This window comes from Eleginops maclovinus, chromosome 7, assembly GCF_036324505.1.
Source record: "Eleginops maclovinus isolate JMC-PN-2008 ecotype Puerto Natales chromosome 7, JC_Emac_rtc_rv5, whole genome shotgun sequence".
NCBI classification, from domain to species: Eukaryota; Metazoa; Chordata; class Actinopteri; order Perciformes; family Eleginopidae; genus Eleginops; species Eleginops maclovinus.
In genome coordinates, this window is record NC_086355.1 from 5,886,548 (window position 1) to 5,909,527 (window position 22,980).

The 22,980-nt window shown below is 40.3% G+C and overlaps 3 protein-coding genes and 2 non-coding genes across 5 annotated transcripts; 2 read left to right on the forward strand and 3 right to left on the reverse strand.

The window, feature by feature from the left end:
* The first annotated feature begins 2,225 nt into the window (after positions 1-2,225).
* On the forward strand, positions 2,226-8,229 carry mpc2b (mitochondrial pyruvate carrier 2b). The gene is made up of 5 exons (XM_063887283.1): positions 2,226-2,571; positions 5,244-5,284; positions 5,719-5,803; positions 6,171-6,282; positions 7,129-8,229. Exons 1-5 carry the CDS (start codon positions 2,478-2,480, stop codon positions 7,193-7,195), a joined length of 399 nt encoding a protein of 132 aa, XP_063743353.1. The 5' UTR covers positions 2,226-2,477; the 3' UTR covers positions 7,196-8,229.
* Positions 8,230-9,109: 880 nt separating this feature from the next.
* rpl24 (ribosomal protein L24) lies at positions 9,110-12,865 on the reverse strand. Its single transcript, XM_063887282.1, has 6 exons — positions 12,788-12,865; positions 12,586-12,661; positions 11,602-11,712; positions 10,569-10,705; positions 9,816-9,879; positions 9,110-9,238 (listed from the first exon to the last, which is right to left on the reverse strand). Exons 1-6 carry the CDS (start codon positions 12,790-12,792, stop codon positions 9,158-9,160), a joined length of 474 nt encoding a protein of 157 aa, XP_063743352.1. The 5' UTR covers positions 12,793-12,865; the 3' UTR covers positions 9,110-9,157.
* On the reverse strand, positions 9,399-9,579 carry LOC134867901 (small nucleolar RNA SNORA23). The gene has a single exon (XR_010166207.1). It is a non-coding gene; the product is annotated as a small nucleolar RNA SNORA23 (small nucleolar RNA).
* LOC134867902 (small nucleolar RNA SNORA23) lies at positions 11,144-11,324 on the reverse strand. Its single transcript, XR_010166208.1, has one exon. It is a non-coding gene; the product is annotated as a small nucleolar RNA SNORA23 (small nucleolar RNA).
* Positions 12,866-13,287: 422 nt separating the features above from the next.
* Positions 13,288-22,614, forward strand: cep97 (centrosomal protein 97). The gene is made up of 11 exons (XM_063888629.1): positions 13,288-13,437; positions 14,218-14,360; positions 14,494-14,652; positions 15,767-15,868; positions 15,992-16,105; positions 16,199-16,365; positions 16,473-16,637; positions 16,826-17,004; positions 17,421-18,072; positions 18,211-18,286; positions 21,293-22,614. Exons 1-11 carry the CDS (start codon positions 13,401-13,403, stop codon positions 21,800-21,802), a joined length of 2,304 nt encoding a protein of 767 aa, XP_063744699.1. The 5' UTR covers positions 13,288-13,400; the 3' UTR covers positions 21,803-22,614.
* Positions 22,615-22,980: the final 366 nt, after the last annotated feature.

Sequence of the window (22,980 nt, forward strand, 5' to 3'; positions counted from 1 at the left end):
CGAGTATTTCTGCTGTATAAACTGATACGTTATTCAATACCCGTTTTGAGATTGAAATAGATTTGAATTATGGGATGCATACGCCTATTTCCATTACATTTTGAGGTAATTGTAATACTTCAGGTATATATATACTCGTTTTTTAATTCCCAATTCATACTTGCCACACTTGTTTCTTTGCTATGATACTCACATCTATGTTAGCTTCTGGGAAAAGCCTGCTAAACACTGCTAAATGGACTTGATTCGGTGAATTTTATGGTCTCCACTCCATATGCCCTCGTTCTTTCCCTTACTTGTCCAACCAAACCCACCTCTGGAACTTTTTATATTCCCAGCAATCCTGTAGTATTCTGTTTGTGATATTTTCCTCCTCCACTTCCTTCAATTTTCATTTCACTCCAGGGTGGTAGCAGGCCACCCCAAATAGTCACTAATATCAAGACATTATGATGTACAGCTTCAAAATAAAACACCTTTGAAATCCCTTATGGGCTATAAGAAGAACCTGTGGTCTTGAGATAATTAATTAGTTATTTTGTTCTCTCTTCTTTATATTCTCCATCACCAAGAAGTGTTCTTATTGAGAAGGTTTCAATTCCCAGAAGACTAAGCTCAATAAAGTGTTTTCTCCTCTCTGACATAAAATGGACAGTTCAACAATACATGTTGGACAGTCTCCAGGACTCCACAGTGTTCACATTTTCCGTCCTAATGCTTTCCCAAGAGCATCCAAGCTTCAGTCTTGATAGCTTGATGTCACCCTCTCGATGCATAAGCACTCTGCTGCCCGTGTCCAAACATCGCGATAAACTACGTGTTTTGACCGAGAGTGGGCGCGCTCGTTTTAGGGAGCAGGGTAGCTGACGGGGGAGGGGGGGGACGGACTGAATCAGGAAAAGCTCAGTGTTAGTATTTTAAGCATGAAGCATTGTTCCAAAAAAAATAACTCAGATCAATTAGCCTAATTATGTAAAAGTTGTAATAGGATAGTCTAATAATACGAACAAGTAAAAGTCCTGGAGTCAAAATTTCAACATTAAGTTACAGAAGTCAGAATCAGGTTTATTGTCCAGGAGGTTTATGGTGAATTCATATGGACAATTAGAGGAGTACGTTTGTAAACAATCAAATAACTACTAAGGAGATCTTATAGATTGTAAACCACATTTATTTAATCGTGTACCCTTTTCGATCTGGTATCTCACTTTTTGTGTTTAACAATAAAACAGTTAACAGTAAGTCAATTAAATAAACCGGTGGGGCACAGTCATGCTGCTGGGTATTGTTGGCTACTTGGTGGTTATCCAGCATAGTGAACAGCCTTTTTGTTCAAAGTTTGAATACAACTAAACAGGTTGTTTGGTATACAGCTGGTTGGTAGACTTTTCCAGAGTCCTTTGAAGACAGGACTGGATTAACCTGTTGGGGCCCCTGGGAAAAACAAGCCTGTTATCAAAACTAAATGTTGTAAGAAGGCCACAAGATCAGGTTAAAACAGAACTACTGTTGTTAAAAACTGACTTGAGTATAGGTTATAGCCTCAATGAATTCATACTTCATAAAGTTAAGCAATTCCCTGGAGGCGACAACAACTAATAGAACATCTCTTTACATCATTATTTAAACAAAAACACAAACTTTTGCAAGGAAAACCCTGAATCATTTGCAAATCTTATGTTGATATTTTAAAGAACAAGATAAATGTAGTAAACAAACATGTGATAAACATATTTTAAAATGCTAGGGTCAGGTTTTTGTTAGATTAAAACAAATATGATATTCTAGAAATGTTGATGTAAAAATAAAAGGACATATGAAGCCTCATGTTAACAAAATATTATGAATAAAAACAAATTCATGACAGGGGTCTGTGACTATAACTTTGAGAAGGAATGGTATGTGGTGTTTAGGGCTTTTGCTGTGTTACTTATTTGTCTTCAAAATAGACGCTAACAAACTTATTTTTGAGAGCAAAATAAGATCAAAAATCAATAAACTTACTTGAAAGAAAAGAAAATCATACCTAAAGCAAATACACGTTTTTGTTTGTCTACTTATTTAATTGTTAAAGCGTTGCTTCATCTCCACCCAGTCGAGTTACGCCGGGCAGGAAAAGTAATAATCCTTTCTAAACCAATCACATCGGGGTTTTGACCAGACGGACCAATCAGGATAGAGGAAACGTGAAACCCCGCCTGTCACGAGGTTGGTAGGTTGCACTGTGCAGAAAGTCACCCCGTCGGTCAGACAGAAGCTAGCAGCGCTAACATGCCCACAGTGTTTCCGAGGGAAGGTCGACAGTAGGACAGCAGCATCATTTCATATCCCTCAAGCTTCCTGCTATTCATTTACTATTAATTCGCCTTCAAGTAAACAAAGGAACACTTTTATTTTTTTTGTGGCTTTTTAAAGAAAGATCCGTAGCTTCCTCACCTCTTTAGCGAGCTAGCTCCTGTCAGTTTCCATCTACAGTCATGGCTGCACTGAGAGCCTCCTATCACCGGATTTTGGACAAGATCGAGCACACACTGCCCGCAAAACTGAGACCCCTGTACAACCACCCAGCAGGTAATGTAGAGTTTATTAACCGGCTGTTTGGTGAGCAGGCCGTGTCTGTGTTTGTGGGGATCTTTGATTGTATGTACGGATCTCTATAAGCCTGTATCAAGCAGCAGCTCCGCTAATACCTGATGTTAGAATGTATGAAAGGCATTGATTTGATGGGGTAACACCAGATTACTAAACAGCTCAGTCTGTCAACAACAGCTGAGTTTGTGACAGGAAAACTCTCATGTTTATTGTGGTATTAAGAAATAGTTCTGAGGTAACACGATGAAGTATAATGGATCTTATGTATGGGTGCTAATACATGTTGGAAGGTCTTCGAGGATTATATAGTATGCATACCAACATGCAGTTTGTAATACCTGTACAAATATCACTTATTTTAAATGTAATAATAACAGTGTATCTACTATTGTACATTGTTTACACTCTATAGACTGTATGCATTAAATTAATGCAATATGCAAACCATTTCTTGTTTTATTTAATTTAAGTAAAGCCAGTTCTGTACACCCCTCCAAATATGTGTACACAAGGGACCTCTCATCTACTCTCCATAACAATACTGCACATATTCCATTTATTGTATTGTTCTGAGTACTTTGCAATAGTATACTGCACGAAGTCTTTTCCATATGTCATGTAAATACTCTTATCTATATCTTAACTTATAATAGCATACATTTTTTTTACTTGCTTTTTATCTGATTCTGTACATTTCGTGTTCAAAAGGATACATTTCTTAATTCAACCCAATATTTTAGTTTTTCAAATTAAATTTTAACGTTGTTTTGAGTTATCTTTATTAAAGTATATCTTGGTATGGTTCATTGTAGTTAACCACCAGAAAAGAACGAAAGAAAGAATGGTTAATGTTTAAAAAAACTAAAGAAGACCACACAAAGAATTGGTAATCGCCGTTTATAGTCTTGGCTAATGTATTTATTAAACAGTTAAATCATATCTTATGTGCATACTATGATAAAGATAACATTAACTATAACTGGGCTGCAGCTTCCAATTATTAAGATAAGATTAGAGCCTTTATTGAGCCCCAGAGGGGAACACTGGTTGTGCGGCAGCAGTATGCACATTAATAGATAGATAAAGCAAATCAATAAATATTTGGAGGTACAAAAAACTGAAACAGGCTAAACGATACAAGAGCGTTTGTGTAAAGTCACACAGTTTATAGCAAAATGTTATAAATATGTGTACGGTTTTTTTTTTACAGCACAGAGCACTGTTACAAATGAAATACCAGAGAGAAAAGCAGCAAATCTGCATATTTATTTAAGAAGCTGAATTAAATGATTATTGCTTGATTTGATTTGATTTGTTTTACCAAATAAATCACCGGCTTTATAAACGTATTGTTCTACATCTACTATATCATGATTCAGCATTATTTATGCGTGTTAGTTTGGTGATATAACGCTGCACATTGAACTTCTACAGCCAGTTTAGAAAGTGAAAAATCAACAACCCCGTAATAAACCTTGAAGTTAGTCAACTAGGTCAAACTTATGATAGTAACACAAAACAATCGAACAGCACCACAAACAGTCCCTCTGCTCTTCATCAGCCTTCATGAAAGTGGGATTCATTGCATTCGACTTCATTATGTTTGGATAGGAATAACACATTGAGTGGCGTGTTACTCTTGCACGCACATTCAGATCTCTAAAACCTGACCCTAGTTAGAGGGTACAGAGATTAAGAAATCAGTGTGTGCGTCACGGGGACGGACTGCTCTCTGTTTTGTGTTTGAGGGTGCTGCTGCAGCTCTCGTTGTCAAGGACAGTTTTCAGAGCAGGTATAAAGGGGCAGAAACCGAAGCCCCTTCCCTCTGTGATGATTTGCAGCGACATAAGACGTCCGACTCTGTGTTTAGCCGCCAGCATTAATATGAGGACAGCTCATTGCAGAGTCCAGACCTGCAGCTCTTAATGGTCCTGTGAACTTAACCTTCCATATGCTAATTTAGTTAATGTGAGTCCCACACAGATGCTTAGCTAATAAAAATCAATATTATAAGTAGTCATATCACCATTTCATACATGGATATTCATTTCCTGGTATGATATATCCACCTGATGATATGATGTGTTGTTTTTATTGCAATATTGTGTTGTCCTTGAGCCAAGTGTATTGCTTTGTTAAATATCAGGTTTGTTTGGAGTCATTAAGAAGAACACACAGTGAAATTGGTCCTCTGCATTTAACCCATCCTAGTACTAGGAGCAGTGGGCAGCTACCGTGCAGCGCCCGGGGAGCAATGGGGAGGGGGGATTGGAGATGTCGGGTGCCTTGCTCAAGGGCACCACAGCAGGGCCCAGGAGGTGAACTGGGACCTCTCCAAGTAGCAGTCCACTTTCCATATTTCAAGTCTGTTTGGGGGCTTGAACCGGCGACCCTACGATTCCCAGTCCAAGCCCCTACTGACTGAGCCAATGCTGGAAGCAGTAGTGCTATAGCAACAAACAAGTGCTTATTGTTGTAAAGCAAAATATAGAGACCTAGTTAAGATTATTCTAAAACAATGCTAGCCAGTATCTAACACTGGCTTGACCCCAACCCCCATGAGAAAGTTGAACTGTGAATATACACCAAATCATTCAATATCCACTATTACCCAAATGTCATGTTTCCATCTTCCTTTGTTTTTGTTTCAGGTCCAAAGACAGTTTTCTTCTGGGCTCCAATGTTTAAATGGGTAAGAGCACTAATCACAGGTTATATCAGTTCAAACAATGAGGCATGTTTTGGTACTTGAGTACTTCCAGGGGCCTAAAGATGTCAGATAATCTAATAAAGTCAACAGTACAGAAGAAGATCCTCCTACGTTTGTGCTGCAGAAATGTGTTAAACTGCTCTCCTGTGCACTGTTACATTCTGCATTTGACCCATCCTAATGTCAGGAGCAGTGGGCTGCCATATGTACAGCGCCCGGGGAGCAGGTGCCTTGCTCAGGGACCCCACGTAGCACTTGGTCTTTCGAGGACTTGAACTGGTGACCTTCCAGTTCCCATGCCAAGTCCCTATGGACTTCGCCACCACCGCCCACAGCCCTCATTGTTTAAAATATAGTCTTTTCAGTTCCAAATGAGATGTTAACATACAGTACAACATTGTCTCTCTCCTCTGCAGGGTCTGGTTGGAGCTGGTCTGGCTGATATGACCCGACCAGCAGACAAGCTCAGTACCTCCCAGTCTGCAGTGCTGACAGCCACAGGTAACTATAAACTGATTGTAATATGAATATCAAATGGAGACCGGACCATTAAGCCTCTTGATGCACAATGTCTGAGTTTGGAACAGCCATTGAATAAAATAGAGATAGTGCGATCCAGGAGTATACATTTCAGACATCTTGCTGTGACGTTTTTAAATACAGGGCTGTGAATTCTTTCTGTGGATTTATCAAAAATGATCGGTTCAATGTTCAGAGAATGTGATGAATCTGTGCTAAAGGTTGTCTGCTGCGTCTGCTTTTGCAATATGCCTCTTTAAACCACTCTTATCTGCCACTGTTTTGCCAAAACACAGACTGTGTCCCTCAGCGGTGTGCATAACCTTCACTGTCCCTGTTCCTCCACCAGGCCTGATCTGGTCCAGATACTCGCTGGTGATTATCCCCAAGAACTGGAACCTGTTTTGTGTCAACTTCTTTGTCGGCGGTGCAGGAGCCTCCCAGCTCTACAGGATCTGGAGGTGTGTTTTGTTGTAGATCATTTAAAGTATACCTTATCTCTGTTAAAAACCAATCTAATGATCAATACTCGATGCAAGATAAACGCACAGTAGCACTAGTGATGAATGAATTCCCCACCTATTGCTGATTAAAAACATGGCCACAAGTTAAAGTTTAGGTGCACTGCAGCTGATACAGTAGTAAATGTATAACATACACTAGCCGTCATGTGTGCTTTGTTTCCATGTCAACAATCAACCGAACTCCTGAGGGGGAACGAGAAGAAACGTTTTCCATAAAGAGTAACAATCATGTTGAATGCTCAGTGTGGTGGCTATACAATTATGACCTCAAACCAGATACTGGATGTGTACTTTTGGATTTAGTTAAACGTGTAATTTCTACTTTATTTATTTTTTATATTCATGCTTCGTAATCATAGTAAGCATTTATATGGCCCTTTAAATGCTGAAACAATGTAAATTTCCCCTCTGTGGGATGAACAAAAGTACTCTGATTCTGAATAAACGTCCCGGAGAGCAAAGATGAAGATTTATAAAAATGATATACTTTAATATTAATCCTAAAGAGGACATATTTTCCTCTTTTTAAGGCTCATATTTGTATTTAGTGTCTTTCCTGTGACATGTCTCCATGCTTTGATGTTCAAAAAGCTCTTTATTTCTCTCGTACTGCCTGTGCTGCAGCACCTCTTTTCCCCCTCCGTCTGAAACCAGAGCCGTCTGCTCTGATTGGTTAGCTGGCCGGCTCTGTTGTGATTGCTCAACCTCTTAGAGGTGTCCCGCACAAAACACACTTTATTTTCTCACAACTTCTACTTCATGTCGTGTTTTTTCTTCTCATAGGTTTGATCAGGATAAGAAGGCAGAGGAGAAAAAGGCTAAAGAGGCCATAGAGGCTCCGGAGTCCTGAGAGCTTTTTCCTGATGCCACGGTTGCGCTTCCTTCAGGGGATTGAAGCGGAGACTTCACTCCCCTCCATCATTTCCACATCGTCCTGTGTTAACCCCCATGCCATAACCCTCCCTAAACCACATTACGCCTGTCGGCCCTGTTGGAAATGTGCACTTCTCCTCAAGCTTCAAATTTCATCAGGGTGTAAAAAAAACAAACAAGAGACAGAACATTTTTTTTTAACTGTAGTCAACACACACTCAAGAAATGTGGTCATTAACGCACAAGTTACCTACTTGTTAAACAACTTTTGATCGTACGTTCTTTAATTTAAGTCCATGCTTTATGTGTCGTGCACTACTTGGGAAGTCTTTGCCTTTTTAACATCAGTTTTTTATGAGTAGCAATCTGTACCTCATGCATTGATTTCCCCCAAAAAATGTAACTCTTGGATACGTGTTGAACGTGGTTTAAAGGGATGTTTTCTCCAAAGGAAATGAAGAAGGATTCATCACATTAATCTCCTCATTTACTTATTTATAATTAGGTTACAGTTATTGCATCTTTACCTCAGTGATTATTAGGTCAGCTTTGATTACCATGTAATGATTCCTTCCATTTTAATGGCTTTAATCTGTGAGCAAATCATAATTTATTAATCACTTGATGAAACAAATATCTTGAAAGCTGTATAGAGAGATTAATGTTATTTTCTGATTATTTACCAGGACTGCTTAAACCAATGCCACATATTTAACGTGTGCAGCTCTTTATTGATTGTTACAGTCGCCTAGCAAACACTGGCATGCTAACGGCTCTTTATTATCAAAACCAGGTGTTTTATATTGTTTGTGTAACTATAGTATTTTCTTCGACACGTTTCTCCTATAGTTATAATTATAAATTATAATCCCCTGAATATTTTAGCAATAACTGGTGTCATCACTTTAAAATATGTCTGTATCTGCTGACTGTTTGAACAAATGGCACTTTGACTGTCGCTCGTACTGGCTCCGTGGCTGTCATTCTAATAAAGCCCGTTTAACACCTGCAGTATTTACATCTCGTACCAGTATAAGGGGACTGAAGCCGAAGTGGCGAGAGCTTCAAAAGATTAGTCGATTTAAAGGTCAACCTGAATCAACGTAGCACGTGTTGAATGTACAGGATTAGTTCAATACAAGCAGTTAAACATGTCTTCAGTAGGGCTCGATTATTTTAATTATTGCTGAATCTGCTTTTGTCTCATTGGTAAACTGAACATTTGTTAAGACCAGCAGTCAAAAACTCTAAACACGCATATTGCAGATGTGTCCCGATTGGGATTTTACAGAAAGGAAAAGTTCAAAGCTCTAAAAATGGACATTACCACTGGTGTTACTTCCAGTCAACTGTTCATGCATAAGGCTTTAAACCGCTTTGTGTCTCTTAGCCACACAGAGGATCATGTGAGCTTATTTCTAGTATAAACAGTAAACCTTTACAGCCTCAGTCCTTTCAGAGCAGCTCACAGGAAACAATCTGAAACGTCACCCTCTGCTGCTTAAGCTCAGCACATCATCCACAATGTAGATTATTCTCAGACATCCGAGTTAACATCTCAATGTTTGCGTAATGACGATGTTCTTCGCTATCGAAGCTTTGGGTTTTCCCCAATTACAGTGCAGTTAAGTTGTAGTCTCGTTATAGCAATTTCTTTCAGAGGTCTGACACCAGGATAAGACTAGAGCAGAGGGTTCATCTGGATTTATTATAAATAAAATAGTCCCAGAGTCAAGTTTGGTGGAGCTTGATGGCGTCCTCATGATCCCTTGTCCCTACACATTTCCTGATTTGTCCCCCAAATCTATATTTAGTTAGAATCACAGTTCTGATAAGTACATGTTTTGGTGTGAATTTCACACGTGCGTCAATAGGTAAAGAAAAACACATATGATGGTTAAACAAAAATGTTTTATTCACAACGCAACATTAAACGGGTTTAGCGTTTTCCACCAACTCTGGGTGCGTTGATCTTCATCGTCTTGGCAATCTTGGGCTTCTGTGCAGTCTTGGCAGCAGACTACAGAAAGAGAAATATAGAAAATACTTAGAAATCCCCAAATAATGAAGTTGTTTAAAAATCAACATAGTGCTCGTGCAAGTAACAATAAATAATTATCTTAACCAAAGTGTTATTGAATCAGACCGCACACAATACGGTTTCAGTCGAGAATGATGTAGTTTGTAGGAGAATTTGGAGGCTGGCCAATGGAGAGATGTCATTAAAGACGTCAAGGACCAGTACTATGATCTCCTGTGGCTCTATGGCTGCAGGTGTGGAGTGAGCACTGCTGCCCAGCCTGCAAAACGCAGTCAAGCAACAGCACATAACACAGACCAACACCGTACACACCGTTCACCCGCAGCCAAACCGATGAGTAAAGGAGACTGAACATCAGAGCAACAATATGGCTTTGTGACGCCGAAATAAAACTCCTGTGTTACACCATGACGGCGGCATTTACAAACCGGTAACGTCATACAACAACAAATAATAAATAACCAGACAAATAACTTTAAAACCATCTGACATCCCAGATGTATTGCTGGAGGGAAACAACTAAAGACAGCTCCATCTGTATGGCTTGAGAGCTTACCTTTGCACTGGCAGCAGCGGGTTTCTTTGTTGCTGCCTTTGCCTTCTTGGCCTCCTTGGCGGCCCTGATGGAAAAAAGAGAAACAAATCAGCCAAACTAAACAAGCAGGAGAAGATATGGCCACAATAGTCTGTCACCATGCATTCCTAAATACATCCAAATAGAGCCAATGGAGAAGACGGATCAATAAATCACAGCATAACATCGACACTGTCCAAAACTAAAAAGTTGTCAATAGTTTGATAAAAATGGCAGATGTTTTTACGCTAGTTGTTTCCCCAAACCCTGGGACTTCAGATGAGCGTTTTAATATAAAACAAATGTGTTCATAGTTATAGTAGACACAATGCAACAGACAAATGCCAAACAGAAAGAGCCAAAGCTGGTTCTTTAAACAGACCTAACAGGCTAAGAGAAATTCTTTTTCTCCCCTCATACGTTTTAAAGAGTGACATTTACACGTTTTCAGAAGCCGCAACTTAAGAGTTAAACTGATCCTGTTGGAACTCATAATGTGAGGGTTCTTAGCATACATTTTCATTTTAAAAAGTTGCAAAATGAGGGCTGTTTGCAGGGCTAGTGGAGGCCCCCACAGAGATGGCTGACAAAAGTTGACTCAAATTCCACAATTATAACTTCCTGATGTCTCTCCTGCTAAAGTGACAATCCATTAAGGTTCAAGTTTTTTCCGTCTGATTTAAGGGCAACCAAGAAACTGGATTAAAAAAAATAACAGTATGTTTGTGTCCTCACCTGATGGCCTGCTCCCTCTGGGCCTTACGGACCTCGGGCTTCTGGTTCCTCTTGGCCATGATCTCGGCCAGGGAGGCCCCAGTGATGGCCCTCTGGAACTTCACAGCGCGACGGGTACGCTTCTTTGCCACCTCTTCCTGTTAACACATTATGAGAAAACCAACATTACCAACATGCCCGACCTCTGTTCACTGAAACACATGAGGAGCCAACATAATCAGTAGTTTCCAGCTTTGTCATTTTGCTTAAATTACATAACACATTCTGCACAGTCAGTAAACCTGTTACTCCACAGATAAAGTAAAAACAACAAAATGTTCTTCTGATCATAAACTGCAGTTTTACTCTCTGCAGATACTTTATTTTTTTAAGATAGCTATGGTAATGGAGAGTTTTTTCAAATCCTAAAAACAGCAACACCAAATGTAGTACCACTTCATGCCTAGACTTTTAAACGAGGAATTCCACTATTTCACAAATTGCTGGGATTTAACATATTAGTAAACGCGTTATAAAGACCCAAAGTGTTATTGAATCAGACCGCACACAATACAGTTTCAGTCGAGAATGATGTAGCTTGTAGGAGAATTTGGAGGCTGGCCAATGGAGAGATGTCATTAAAGACGTCAAGGACCAGTACTATGATCTCCTGTGGCTCTATGGCTGCAGGTGTGGAGTGAGCACTGCTGCCCAGCCTGCAAAACGCAGTCAAGCAACAGCACATAACACAGACCAACACCGTACACACCGTTCACCCGCAGCCAAACCGATGAGTAAAAGAGACTGAACATCAGATCAAGCAATCAATATGGCTTTGTGACGCCAAATTAAAATCCTGTTACACACACCATAATGACATGCAGGTCTTGCCTTTACAGACTGGTAAAATGTCCTACAAATAAATGGAAAACCAGACTAATATCTGCCACAACCACTGATGGGTATTGGATGCTTTATCCAACAGTGCAGCATTAAAGTTTTAAATGACACTACCACACAGGTTACTGAAAACACAGTGAAGCCTATTACTTACGGACTGGCCCTTCTTGTGCTTGCGTCTGTACAGCACAGTCCAGTTTATCTGTCTGGGATTCCTCTTGGCCAGGAAAGCAGACTCACACTTGCCATTCAGAAACTGAAACACCTAATGAGAAAAGACATTTTTTAGACCACCAATTTACAAATCCCTATAAAATAGACACTTACATGTCTACTCTAGAATGTGGATACAGTGAGATTTTAGATATGGATCACAACTTCAAAGCAGAAATCACAGATCTAGTATTCACATCTACAACATTTGACATTGTTAAAGGGTTGTTGGTAGAAAGTAGTGCACATGGCACTTGTTTCTTTGGGGGTGTTTGGACAGCACTACATATATTCAGTTATGTCAATTATTTATGTATAGGAATTCCTAACTGTGGCACAATGTAACAATTAAAATATGTTTGCATACTATTACAGTTTACAAGTCAATTTTATATAATGTTCATATGAAACATACTGGGCATGACATATCCTTATTGTAAATCCTTTATAGTGAATTTCTTGTATGACAGATGCTATGAAATGATGCTCAATTCATTTCCTGGGTGTATATTACAAAGTGCTGCACTTCATTTAGTATAGCCTACTGTTGAAGTGAACCATAGCGAAGTCAATATAAAACACTGTCTTATGTTGTCAACATTTCCAGGCCTTACAACTGTTCTGAATGAACACAGAGACACAGCAATCTCAGAACGAAAAAAAGCGGCACATTTATAGAATCAGTACTTTGTTATTTTGCTAGCCTGTGGCACTATCAGTTAACGCTAACAGCTAATGTTAGCAAGTTTCATAGCATTGAATGTAGCCGAGTGGGCCTACTCCAGAGACTGTTGCTAGGTTATAAACTCTCATATTGGGCCACGAAAACAGCAAAATCAAGGTTTGAATCCAGGGAATTGTACTTCACACCGTATCTGTAGGCAGAGAAGCTGTACATCGGTTTCGTGTGGAGAGGTTAACGTACCTTCCCGTCTATCCTGGCGTATCGGCGGCCATGGCCGGGGTATATTTTATACCCGCTGAAACTGCACAACTCGACCCTGAAAACGACAAATACAAGGCATCACTAAAAGAAAAGGGTACACCTTAAGTGTTAATGTAGATAAAAGTGTTATTATATTTATTTAAGCGTTGAGATGGCATTTGATAGTATTCTGTACACTCACTTCATGATGGCTACGAGAGGGCACAAAACCGGAAAGAAAGATGACGGTGGCGGAAACGGAATTGGTAAGAATGAGAATTGGTATTTATCAACTAATAAATAGTAAATATATTTTTTAGCCGGTTGACTTGTTGTTTTATATTTTATACCTTATATATAAATGTTAATAATTTTTTGCTTTCTACATTTACAAAAAATGAAATGAGTACTTTAGCTAATAATCACATGGTTGGAGTCACAATCTAACGGTTTCCTAGCAAGCGGATGAGACGTCTAATTTGTTAATACTTTACAAATAAATTATTTTAGAAAATATATAAATTCAATTAAAAAGCCACCATCAATTTTTTTGGCGTTTTTGGTCATTATAGGTATTTTTTTTTTTCTGTGTTCAATACAACCTAGTTGGCGGCAGGAAATTACGATTGCTGTAGTCTTCTCAAGCCACAGAGAGAACACTTCAAACGAGGTGTGTGGCTTTTCTGAACTACAATTCCCAGAACCTCCTTGATTTAACCGTTTGACAAGCGACCAGACGCCTCTTGTCTTTCACATCAGCTTGTTGTAGCTGGAATAGTTTTTAGATAACGTTAGGTGTTGCCTGATGCGACAGGATGGGGGTATCAGATTTACAATTCGACACAAATGCTGGTAAGTGGCTATGTCTTTGTTATTCGTCAGACAAAAGCGATGGTTAGTTTCTTTAACGCTAGCCCGTGTGAGAAGGTTTATTATTAGCAAGCTAACGTTAGCTTAGCTAGCATGCAACTCTACAGATTCGCTCAAGTTACTAACATCAAGTGTATCACAGGGTGCTGATCATAACATCCTGTGGCAGTCCTTTAGTGACAGGCGTACATTTAGTCTTATAAGAAAGTTTAACAAAGCATAATTAACATCAGACTCAATGTGTTGTGTTAATGTTCTGCAAGTTGTCTAGGTAACGTTAGCTTAATCGTGAAAGACTCTCGACTACTTTCTCGAAATAATGACTTGCTTATTATTTTTGCAATACTTGTAATTCTGTAATTTCTACTGTTTGTATTGCTCATAATTTCATTCTGCACTATATAGTTTATACTTTTACTTGAACCTGCTGTCTCTGCTGCAATAGTCTGCTGTTCATAATGTGTACATTAGATTGTAGATAGAATTGATTACATTGACCTTGCTGCTCCCAATTTGGGAAGCTTTTTGTCACAGCAGCTTGTAAACAAGGCATTGCACATGAATTAACAACGCAATAAAATTAAAAATACACACAAGTTTTTTGCACTTCTATTTGGATGCTGAAGTACCTGCACTCTGAGCAAGGACTTTAAAGTGGAGTCTAATCTGAATTTAATCTTATGTGTTATGTAGGGATTAGCAAAATAAAAGTTGTTGTGGTTTCCAAGTCTGTCTAATCTCCACCTTCTTTGCTCCTACAAGGACCTGTGGTGGATCTTTCAGCTCGCGGTATGCAAAAGCTGGATCCTAATTTCATTTGCTCTGAGGACACTCATACTCTCATCCTGGACCGTAACCAAATAATGAAACTGGACCATCTGGAAAGGAGTCCTGGCCTTCAGCAGGTAATTAAACTTTTTAAACCCTTTGCTTGGTTTTACTATGTTCATTTACAAACTGAAAGTGCACTTACTGATGACCCTAAGTAAATGTTCTTGATTTAATGCCTATTGTAACATATTTTCCGTTTCCCTTTAGCTATCTGTTGCCAGTAATCGCCTAGTGAGAATGATGGGTGTGTCTCGGCTAACAGAGTTGACAGTCCTCAATCTTCCCAATAATAGTATTGGATATATCGAGGGGCTAAGAGACATGCCACACCTGAAATGGCTAAACCTGTCTGGTAACAATATTAAGGTGAGGAGAGAGATTCTCACACATTAAGTGATTGATTCTGCATCCAATGTGTTCACTACATTTTTATTTCATACATCAAACAATTACTTTCAGCCTATGGGTTATATGGCTGTCACTTTTTGAAAAAATCACAATCAATTTTTTAGGCTTACATTTTCATTGAATCGATTGTAGAATCGATTATCCACGTCTACGTTTCAATTTCCCAAATAAAGGCCAACACACTGCCATTAGGACTAACATAAAGAGGGCGCAAGAGACGGACAGGTCAGCATTTCTGATTATTTATTGCGTGAAGTTCGTGCATAACAAACAGGAGCATTGTCGAAAAACAAGCAGTATGGACTGCCATAACATCAATGAGGAAAAACATTACTGCAGGCTTCTGGCTGTTTACCGTTATAAATATGGAACAAATTTCGCATAGGCAGGCGATTGTTAAATAGTTTGAAAATAAAACTTACAATTCACTTGAGGACTAGCCAACATAAAAATAGGTTGAAAATATTTCACTTAACCAACACGCAGGATCGCTACATTCCCCACAACAGACAGTGGACCAGAACATACTGAGTCTGCATATGCCCCCTCATAGTTGTAGTGCTGCTGTGATATGGGACCTCACGATCGCACAGTTTGCATACCACTTTGTCCTTCTCCATAGTTTTGCCTTCTGCCCAAAATCCGAAGTGCTTCCATATTGAACTCCTCATGTGATTAGGGGTTATCATTCGTCACTCATGTCGCGCAGGTTGATCGCCGTCGCCCTCCATTTTTGGGCAAAACACTAAGCCGCGGCAGCCGATTGACACTCAATCGTAAAATTGGTGGGAATTTACTTTTTAGCCGTCGCAATGCCTACTGCACTTTCACAATTCTTTTCTTTTCTGCTTGTGAGTTATGTTAATAATAATCATAATGAAATAAAATATTTTTTATTTGTTTAATTCGTTAAAAAATAAGTTATTTGGTAAAAATCTTTTCCCTCTTTTCGTTTTCGAAACGTGTGTTGGTCGGTCCAATCGATTGTACAATCGATTCTCGAACGTAAAGTGACAGCCCTAATGGGTTATTACATATTTTGACTGACTGTAGGCTACACCCTTTTACGCAGGTCATTGAGCAACTCAACAACTGTGTTTCACTTCAACACTTGGATCTGTCTGACAATAACATATCTACGATTGGTGATGTGACTAAACTGGTGGCATTAAAGGTGAGCGCTGGAGTCTCTGAGGTCAAAAGTGAGCATTAAACAAACTAAAACACAGATCAGGTATTTTGTTTTCTTTTATGAAAACCAACGTATTCTTTGCTACATTTCCTGTCCATTTTGCAGACACTGTTACTCCATGGAAACAGCATTACAACACTTCGGACTATGCCTGCTCATCTACCGGCCCAATTATCCATTCTCTCGTTGGCGGAAAATGAGATAAGGGATCTTAATGAAGTGAGTATTCTCTTACTTGATAGGCACTGATCTCCATTGAAATGATATAGAAGCTAATTATCCTTGACCAACATTCCTCTGATTATTCCATAGGCATCGTACCTGGCACCTCTCCATGAACTGGAGCAGCTGTCCATTATGAGCAACCCTTGTGTCATGGCAACCCCCTCACTGCCAGGTTTTGATTACCGGCCGTATGTCATGAGTTGGTGTCTGAGCCTGAAGGTCCTGGATGGCTATGTGGTGTCACAGAAAGAAGGGTGCGTACAATCTTTGGTTGTTACAATTGGATGATTAAGATGAATGCAAGGGTACTATACTGACATTTGAGTCACTTACTTATGGTGTATACATTTCATGATTACAGTCTCAAAGCAGAGTGGCTCTACAGTCAGGGAAAAGGACGTTCATATCGACCAGGTCAGCATGTACAGCTGGTTCAATACCTGGCCACTGTTTGCCCTCTGACATCATCACCAGCACTGGAGACTGCAGAAGACGCCAAACTGGAGAAGATCCTCAGTAAGCAGAGGTATACATCTGGATAGAGCATTACTGCTACACAACATGAAGCTCAAAAGACACAATGCCCCAGAGAAGACAGACTATCATCCAATCCTTACTTTATGGTCACAAAAACCCTGCCATACATCATTGTTAGTAGAACCTATTTACTTGTAATTACCTCATGTTTGCTTTAAAATGTTCTCTGTCTCTCAGGTTTCACCAAAGGCAGCTGATGGAGGAGACCAGAGGAGGCTGCTCCAGCCTTCCTCGTCCAACTCAGCTAGACGTGGAGAGGCACAGTCCTTCACATCCAATCCCACAGGGGGGAGCCAGAGAGGTGAAACAGATCGATGCGCCTGAGCCAGCAGCTGCTCCATCAGTCTCGGAGACAGGTGAGAGGGCTTATGTTGCAGTGAATCTACAGCGTTTTAGGATTTGACTTCACTTCTTTTTCCACAGTGGAGAGAACACCCATGATTCTCAGCTGATTGTCATAGCAACGCCACATCAAACTGACATGAATCCTTTAACCAGTACAATCTGTTTTCGAGTTTTTGAAAAAGATACGTATCTATTTGAAAATGGCTGTTTTTTGCAGGATGTTCAGTAAGGTGCAAGTGAAAGCACATCAATGTGGTACTTTAAAAAGTACCAGGTACGTTCTACATCTTTTGCTAATGGAAAACTAAAAAAGTATAGCTGTGTCAAATCATGCTTTTTATTTTTGAAGTTGTTCCTTTTTACAAATAATTGTGATTTAAAGTTTCCTGCATGAGTTTTAACTGGTGGTGTGTTTTCTTTTGAATAGAGCCAGTGGTGCAGTTCAACACCTGGATGAGCTGTGATTCTTCCCACCAATCATTGCCTGTGGTTCGCAGCCCAAGGCTCAAAGACGAGCACATTTACTTAGAGGATGTGCAGACAGATGAAGAGAAACTCAACGGCAGCATGCTTTCCTCCGAGTCCACCTTTCTTCCGTTCACATCCAACGTGGAGCCACAAACAACACACTCTGACAGCGAGGACGAGACAGAAACATTTGAACTTGACTCCCTTGCTCCAAAGTGGCCAGCACAGCCCAAAAAGCACAACACAAACAATACACATCAGTCACCCCCAAAGGATAAGCAAGAGGGCGGTCTTGAAGGGGAAGTTATATCTGGTGCAGCCTCTACAGGTGGATCAGTGGGGGTCAGAGTAAGCACGCCACAAAATAAACTGGAAACATCCTTTAACTTTGGTAAAGCAGAGACAAAAGAAACCACCGAGCAGGAAGAAGTCGGTATTTGTGCCCATAAATCAAATGTGACGGAAGCAGACAGGGCAGCAGTTCAAATCCAGTCATGGTGGAGGGGACAGCACACTCGCTATTGTCACCCCATGGCCAGAGAGGTGCGTAATGAAATCCGCATGCGCAGGATGCAAGACCACATCATCTCCCTGTCTGGAAAGTTAGACAGGTAAGCGACTGACCATCAGCATTGTAATTATCTTATGGAATGAGATGGTTTACCAAGTACTGACCTTGATTGTCAATGTATACATATATAATCACTTCTTGAAAGCTACTTTAAGGTAACAATGGTATTTGTTCGCAGAGTGCAGCAGCAGTACAAAGAAGAGCAGCTACAAAGACTGGTTCAGGAGGAAGCTGTCAAGTTCCTGTGGAAACAAGTCAGTGGTTTAAAGTTTCGTGAATCTCTTGCTGCAGCTGCATGTGCGGGTGTGACATTTAAAGGTCCCGTATTGTGGCCGTTTTTACTGATCATAGTTCCTTTGTTGAGGTGTACTAGAATAGATGTACTTGTTTCAATGCTCCAAAATCACATTGGTTTTCTCACACAGCATCTCTGTATAGTATTTCTATTCACTCTCTGTCCTGACCCCTTGTTGAGCTCCTGCCCCCCTCTCTATGAGCCCAGTCTAACAGCCTTCCGGTTACAGCTGAGCATCAGTCTATGTGTTGCAATGACAGTGGTACAGCCATATACAGTGGGGCAAAAAAGTATTTAATCAGCCACCAATTGTGAAAGTTCTCCCATTTAAAAAGATGAGAGAGGCCTGTAATTTCTATCATAGGTAAACCTCAACTATGAGAGACAGAATGAGAAAAAAAAATCCAGAAAATCACAGTCTGATTTTTAATGAATTTATTTTCAAATGATTGTGGAAAATAAGTATTTGGTCAATAACAAAAGTTCATCTCAATACTTTGTTATATACCCTTTGTTGGCAATGACAGAGGTCAAACGTTTTCTGTAAGTCTTCACAAGGTTTTCACACACTGTTGCTGGTATTTTGGCCCATTCCTCCATGCAGATCTCCTCTAAAGCAGTGATGTTTTGGGGCTGTCGCTGGGCAACACAGACTTTCAACTCCCTCCAAAGATTTTCTATGGGGTTGAGATCTGGAGACTGGCTAGGCCACTCCAGGACCTTGAAATGCTTCTTACGAAGCCACTCCTTCGTTGCCCTGGCGGTGTGTTTGGGATCATTGTCATGCTGAAAGACCCAGCCACGCCTGATCTTCAGTGCCCTTGCTGATGGAAGGAGGTTTTCACTCAAAATCTCACGATACATGGCCCCATTCATTCTTTCCTTTACACGGATCAGTCGTCCTGGTCCCTTTGCAGAAAAACAGCCCCAAAGCATGATGTTTCCACCCCCATGCTTCACAGTAGGTATGGTGTTCTTTGGATGCAACTCTGCATTCTTTCTCCTCCAAACACGACGAGTTGAGTTTTTACCAAAAAGTTCTGTTTTGGTTTCATCTGACCATATGACGTTCTCCCAATCCTCTTCTGGATCATCCAAATGCCCTCTAGCAAACTTCAGACGGGCCTGGACATGTACTGGCTTAAGCAGGGGGACACGTCTGGAACTGCAGGATTTAAGTCCCTGGCGGCGTAGTGTGTTACTGATGGTAGCCTCTGTTACTTTGGTCCCAGCTCTCTGCAGGTCATTCACTAGGTCCCCCCGTGTGGTTCTGGGATTTTTGCTCACCGTTCTTGTGATCCTTTTGACCCCACGGGGTGAGATCTTGCGTGGAGCCCCAGATGGAGGGAGATTAGCAGTGGTCTTGTATGTCTTCCATTTTCTAATAATTGCTCCCACAGTTAATTTCTTCACACCAAGCTGCTTACCTATTGCACATTCAGCTTTCCCAGCCTGGTGCAGGTCTACAATTTTGTGTCTGGTCTCCTTTGACAGCTCTTTGGTCTTGGCCATAGTGGAGTTTGGAGTATGACTGTTTGAGGTTGTGGACAGGTGTCTTTTATACTGATAACGAGTTCAAAAAGGTGCCATTAATACAGGTAACGAGTGGAGGACAGAGGAGTCTCTTAAAGAAGAAGTTACAGGTCTGTGAGAGCCAGAAATCTTGCTTGTTTGTAGGTGACCAAATACTTATTTTACAGAGGAATTTACCAATTAATTCATTAAAAATCCTACAATGTGATTTCCTGGATTGTTTCCCCCATTCTGTCTCTCATAGTTGAAATGTACCTATGATGAAAATTACAGGCCTCTCTCATCTTTTTAAATGGGAGAACTTGCACAATTGGTGGCTGACTAAATACTTTTTTGCCCCACTGTATATGTTTGAAGTGGAGTCCGGTCCTGAAAATGACACAGACCAACGTGATGGACCTGATCCAACGTCGCAACATAGACTGGAGCAGGCAGTTTCACAGTGGAACGTTTTTAGTATACTCTTACATTTCAGATGATAGAGCTGAAACAAAGTAGGAACAGCCTCGTCCTTCAGTAATGCACGCTTTGCATATTGGCATCAACTTGTGCAAGGTTTTTGAAGCTGTCGTCCGTGAAATGCCGGGCACACAGTACAGTACGTCGAACCGTTGAAGGAACAGTGTTAAAAATACATTTCAACCACTGACTTTTTCGTGCTACTGCCTTCGGTAAGGCAAACAGATGACATTTCCCCTCACATTTCAGGGCACAGTACCTCCTCAACATTTTCAGATTCCAACAGTTGGTTGGCAGAGGGTGTGCCTATTGGTCTATAGCTATGGGCGTGCCAACTTGCCGATTGGTGTCCAGATTTAGTGACGTCAACAGCCCCCGGAAGAAAAAAATGGAAAAAGAAAAATTTGCAACGAGGCGTTGGAGGAGCATAGACACGACTTTTCTGCTTTAGAGTTTTACTCGCTACAGGGGGTACTTTGAGGGTTTGTGACTTTGCAGACCGTTTCCATGCAGAAAAAACTACATAAGACACAAAAGGACGGGTTACAACTGGAAAAGCATAATAGGGGATCTTTAAGAGTGATAGGCAAGGCAAGTTCAATTTGAAAGCAAAGGTTAACAACAACGCATTCAAAGTGCTTCATAAAAACATTAATGGCATTAGGACACAGTGCAAAAGAAACACATTATAAAATGCTATTTAATTACGTTTAAAAACAGTAGAGACTGATAATACGTGTTGTTTGCACAGATGTGTGTGCCTTGATATTGTGGCTCTCATTGGTCGTAATGTGTTTGAAAACTGGAACAAACAACCAACAGACTGACTTTTACCATTGTGCTGCTAGCATTGCTAAAAATAGCTTTCAGCAGATGATACTGCTTAAAAAGGTAGCCAGTTATTGGCTTTGGAAGATTTCAAATGGCTGCCTCATGTTCATGTTTTAACAATGTCCCTGTGTTGTTTTTATAGCTCCAGTCCCTGCAGCAGTGGAAGCAGTCTGTGGAGCAGCAGCTGTCCAGCATCAGTCAGGCTGTCGCCCCTGCTCACATTTCAGCTCATGGACTGTGTGTGCCTGTCCCGCCTGTTGCCTCCAGCACGACCATCCCACCCAGCACCGGCGCCTCATTCCCAGATTCTGGGTTCCAGTCAACGAGCGATCAGTTGGCAGCGCAGGAGGACAGCTTCCTGAGCAGCGGGACGGCAGACTCTCTGAAGACGGTGCGAGCATTGAGCTCTGTTTGCAGCGGCTCTGCTGGTGTGAGCGACGGTGTGGACAGCGCAGACTGCAGCCTGCTGGAGCAGTACCTCTCATCTGTGCAGCAGAGGGAGGAGGAGGCTGAGGAGGTCATCAGTGATAGAACAGAAACACCACAGCCCTCTTCACCAGCATCACCCAGCAAAACAGCACAGTCCTTCTCCCCCCCGCAGAATGCAGCAGACAACAAATCAGAAATTAAATGTTTGAAGGAAACTGTCTGAGAGTCTTCACCTAACAAACGCCTGTGCACTACTACTGACTGTGTGTTTGGCACTGACTCCAACCTTGAGAGACTTTGTCCATGTACTCATCTTGATAAACTGACCCAGATCTCAAATATCTGTGCACTTAGTTCCCTTTGTTCATCAAGACTGATCCAAGGATAGGCTTGAAAACAACAACTTACTGTGAATGTAACTCACTTTTTTTAATACTTCACTTTGTTCTGATATTTAACATTTTCCTCTGTGTAAAGGCAACTTTTGTGATGTAGTTTAAGAGCATATTAGTAACTTCAAAGCAATCATTTTAGGATGAAACACAGTCAGTAGGTTGCTACCTCTTCTGACTTAAATACCAGGCACAGTGTATCCTCTCTAAATATCCACTGTTAAAAATATTTGATTAGCTCCAGTTAATCGGATTAGGAATTGTGTAATGTAGTGCACTTGTACACAGCTATACACTACCCATAAACACCAAGCATACTATCTATTAACACATACAGGGTTAACAGTTTGTATCACCTCAGAATGTTGTTGCGTCTTACAATTTTAAAGAAAATGTCAATAAAGCTGCAATAATTATTTTCCAATATTTGTTATTTGGTTATAATATGTTGAAATTACAAACTGTATTTGTTTAAAGAAGGTATATTGACACTCATTCATGGACAACATGTTTCATCACAGCACATTTTAGTTGGTGAACTTTTTTTTAATATATGGCTGGATTAATGTGTGTGTGCAGTATTCAAATAATGAATTTAAATGAACAATAAAAGTAAAAGGTGGAACATGAATTAATAATTAAACCCATGTATAAAAACCCATTAATAAAACTATGGATCATATTTTTAGTTTTTTTAAAATCCTAATTTAGAAAATGGGCTTTTTTAATGTAGTGGCTTAAATATAACAATATTTATATCTGAAATATAAATCAGCCAGTTGTGATAAACAGGCTCAAGTATTAAAGTAGTCAAAGTCCACTTTATTGTTGGCAATGTCAATGTCTGGTCAGAAATTGTTAGAAGCCACTGTGGTGCATCTGATTAAAATGCAGGAGATGATGTACTGTCCAAAGTTGAGGTTTATTGCCAAGTTGAGTTGATGGATGGAATGAATACAGGTTGGTATTGAAGTAGATGTATTTTGTTGGTGTGTGTGTGTGTGTGTGT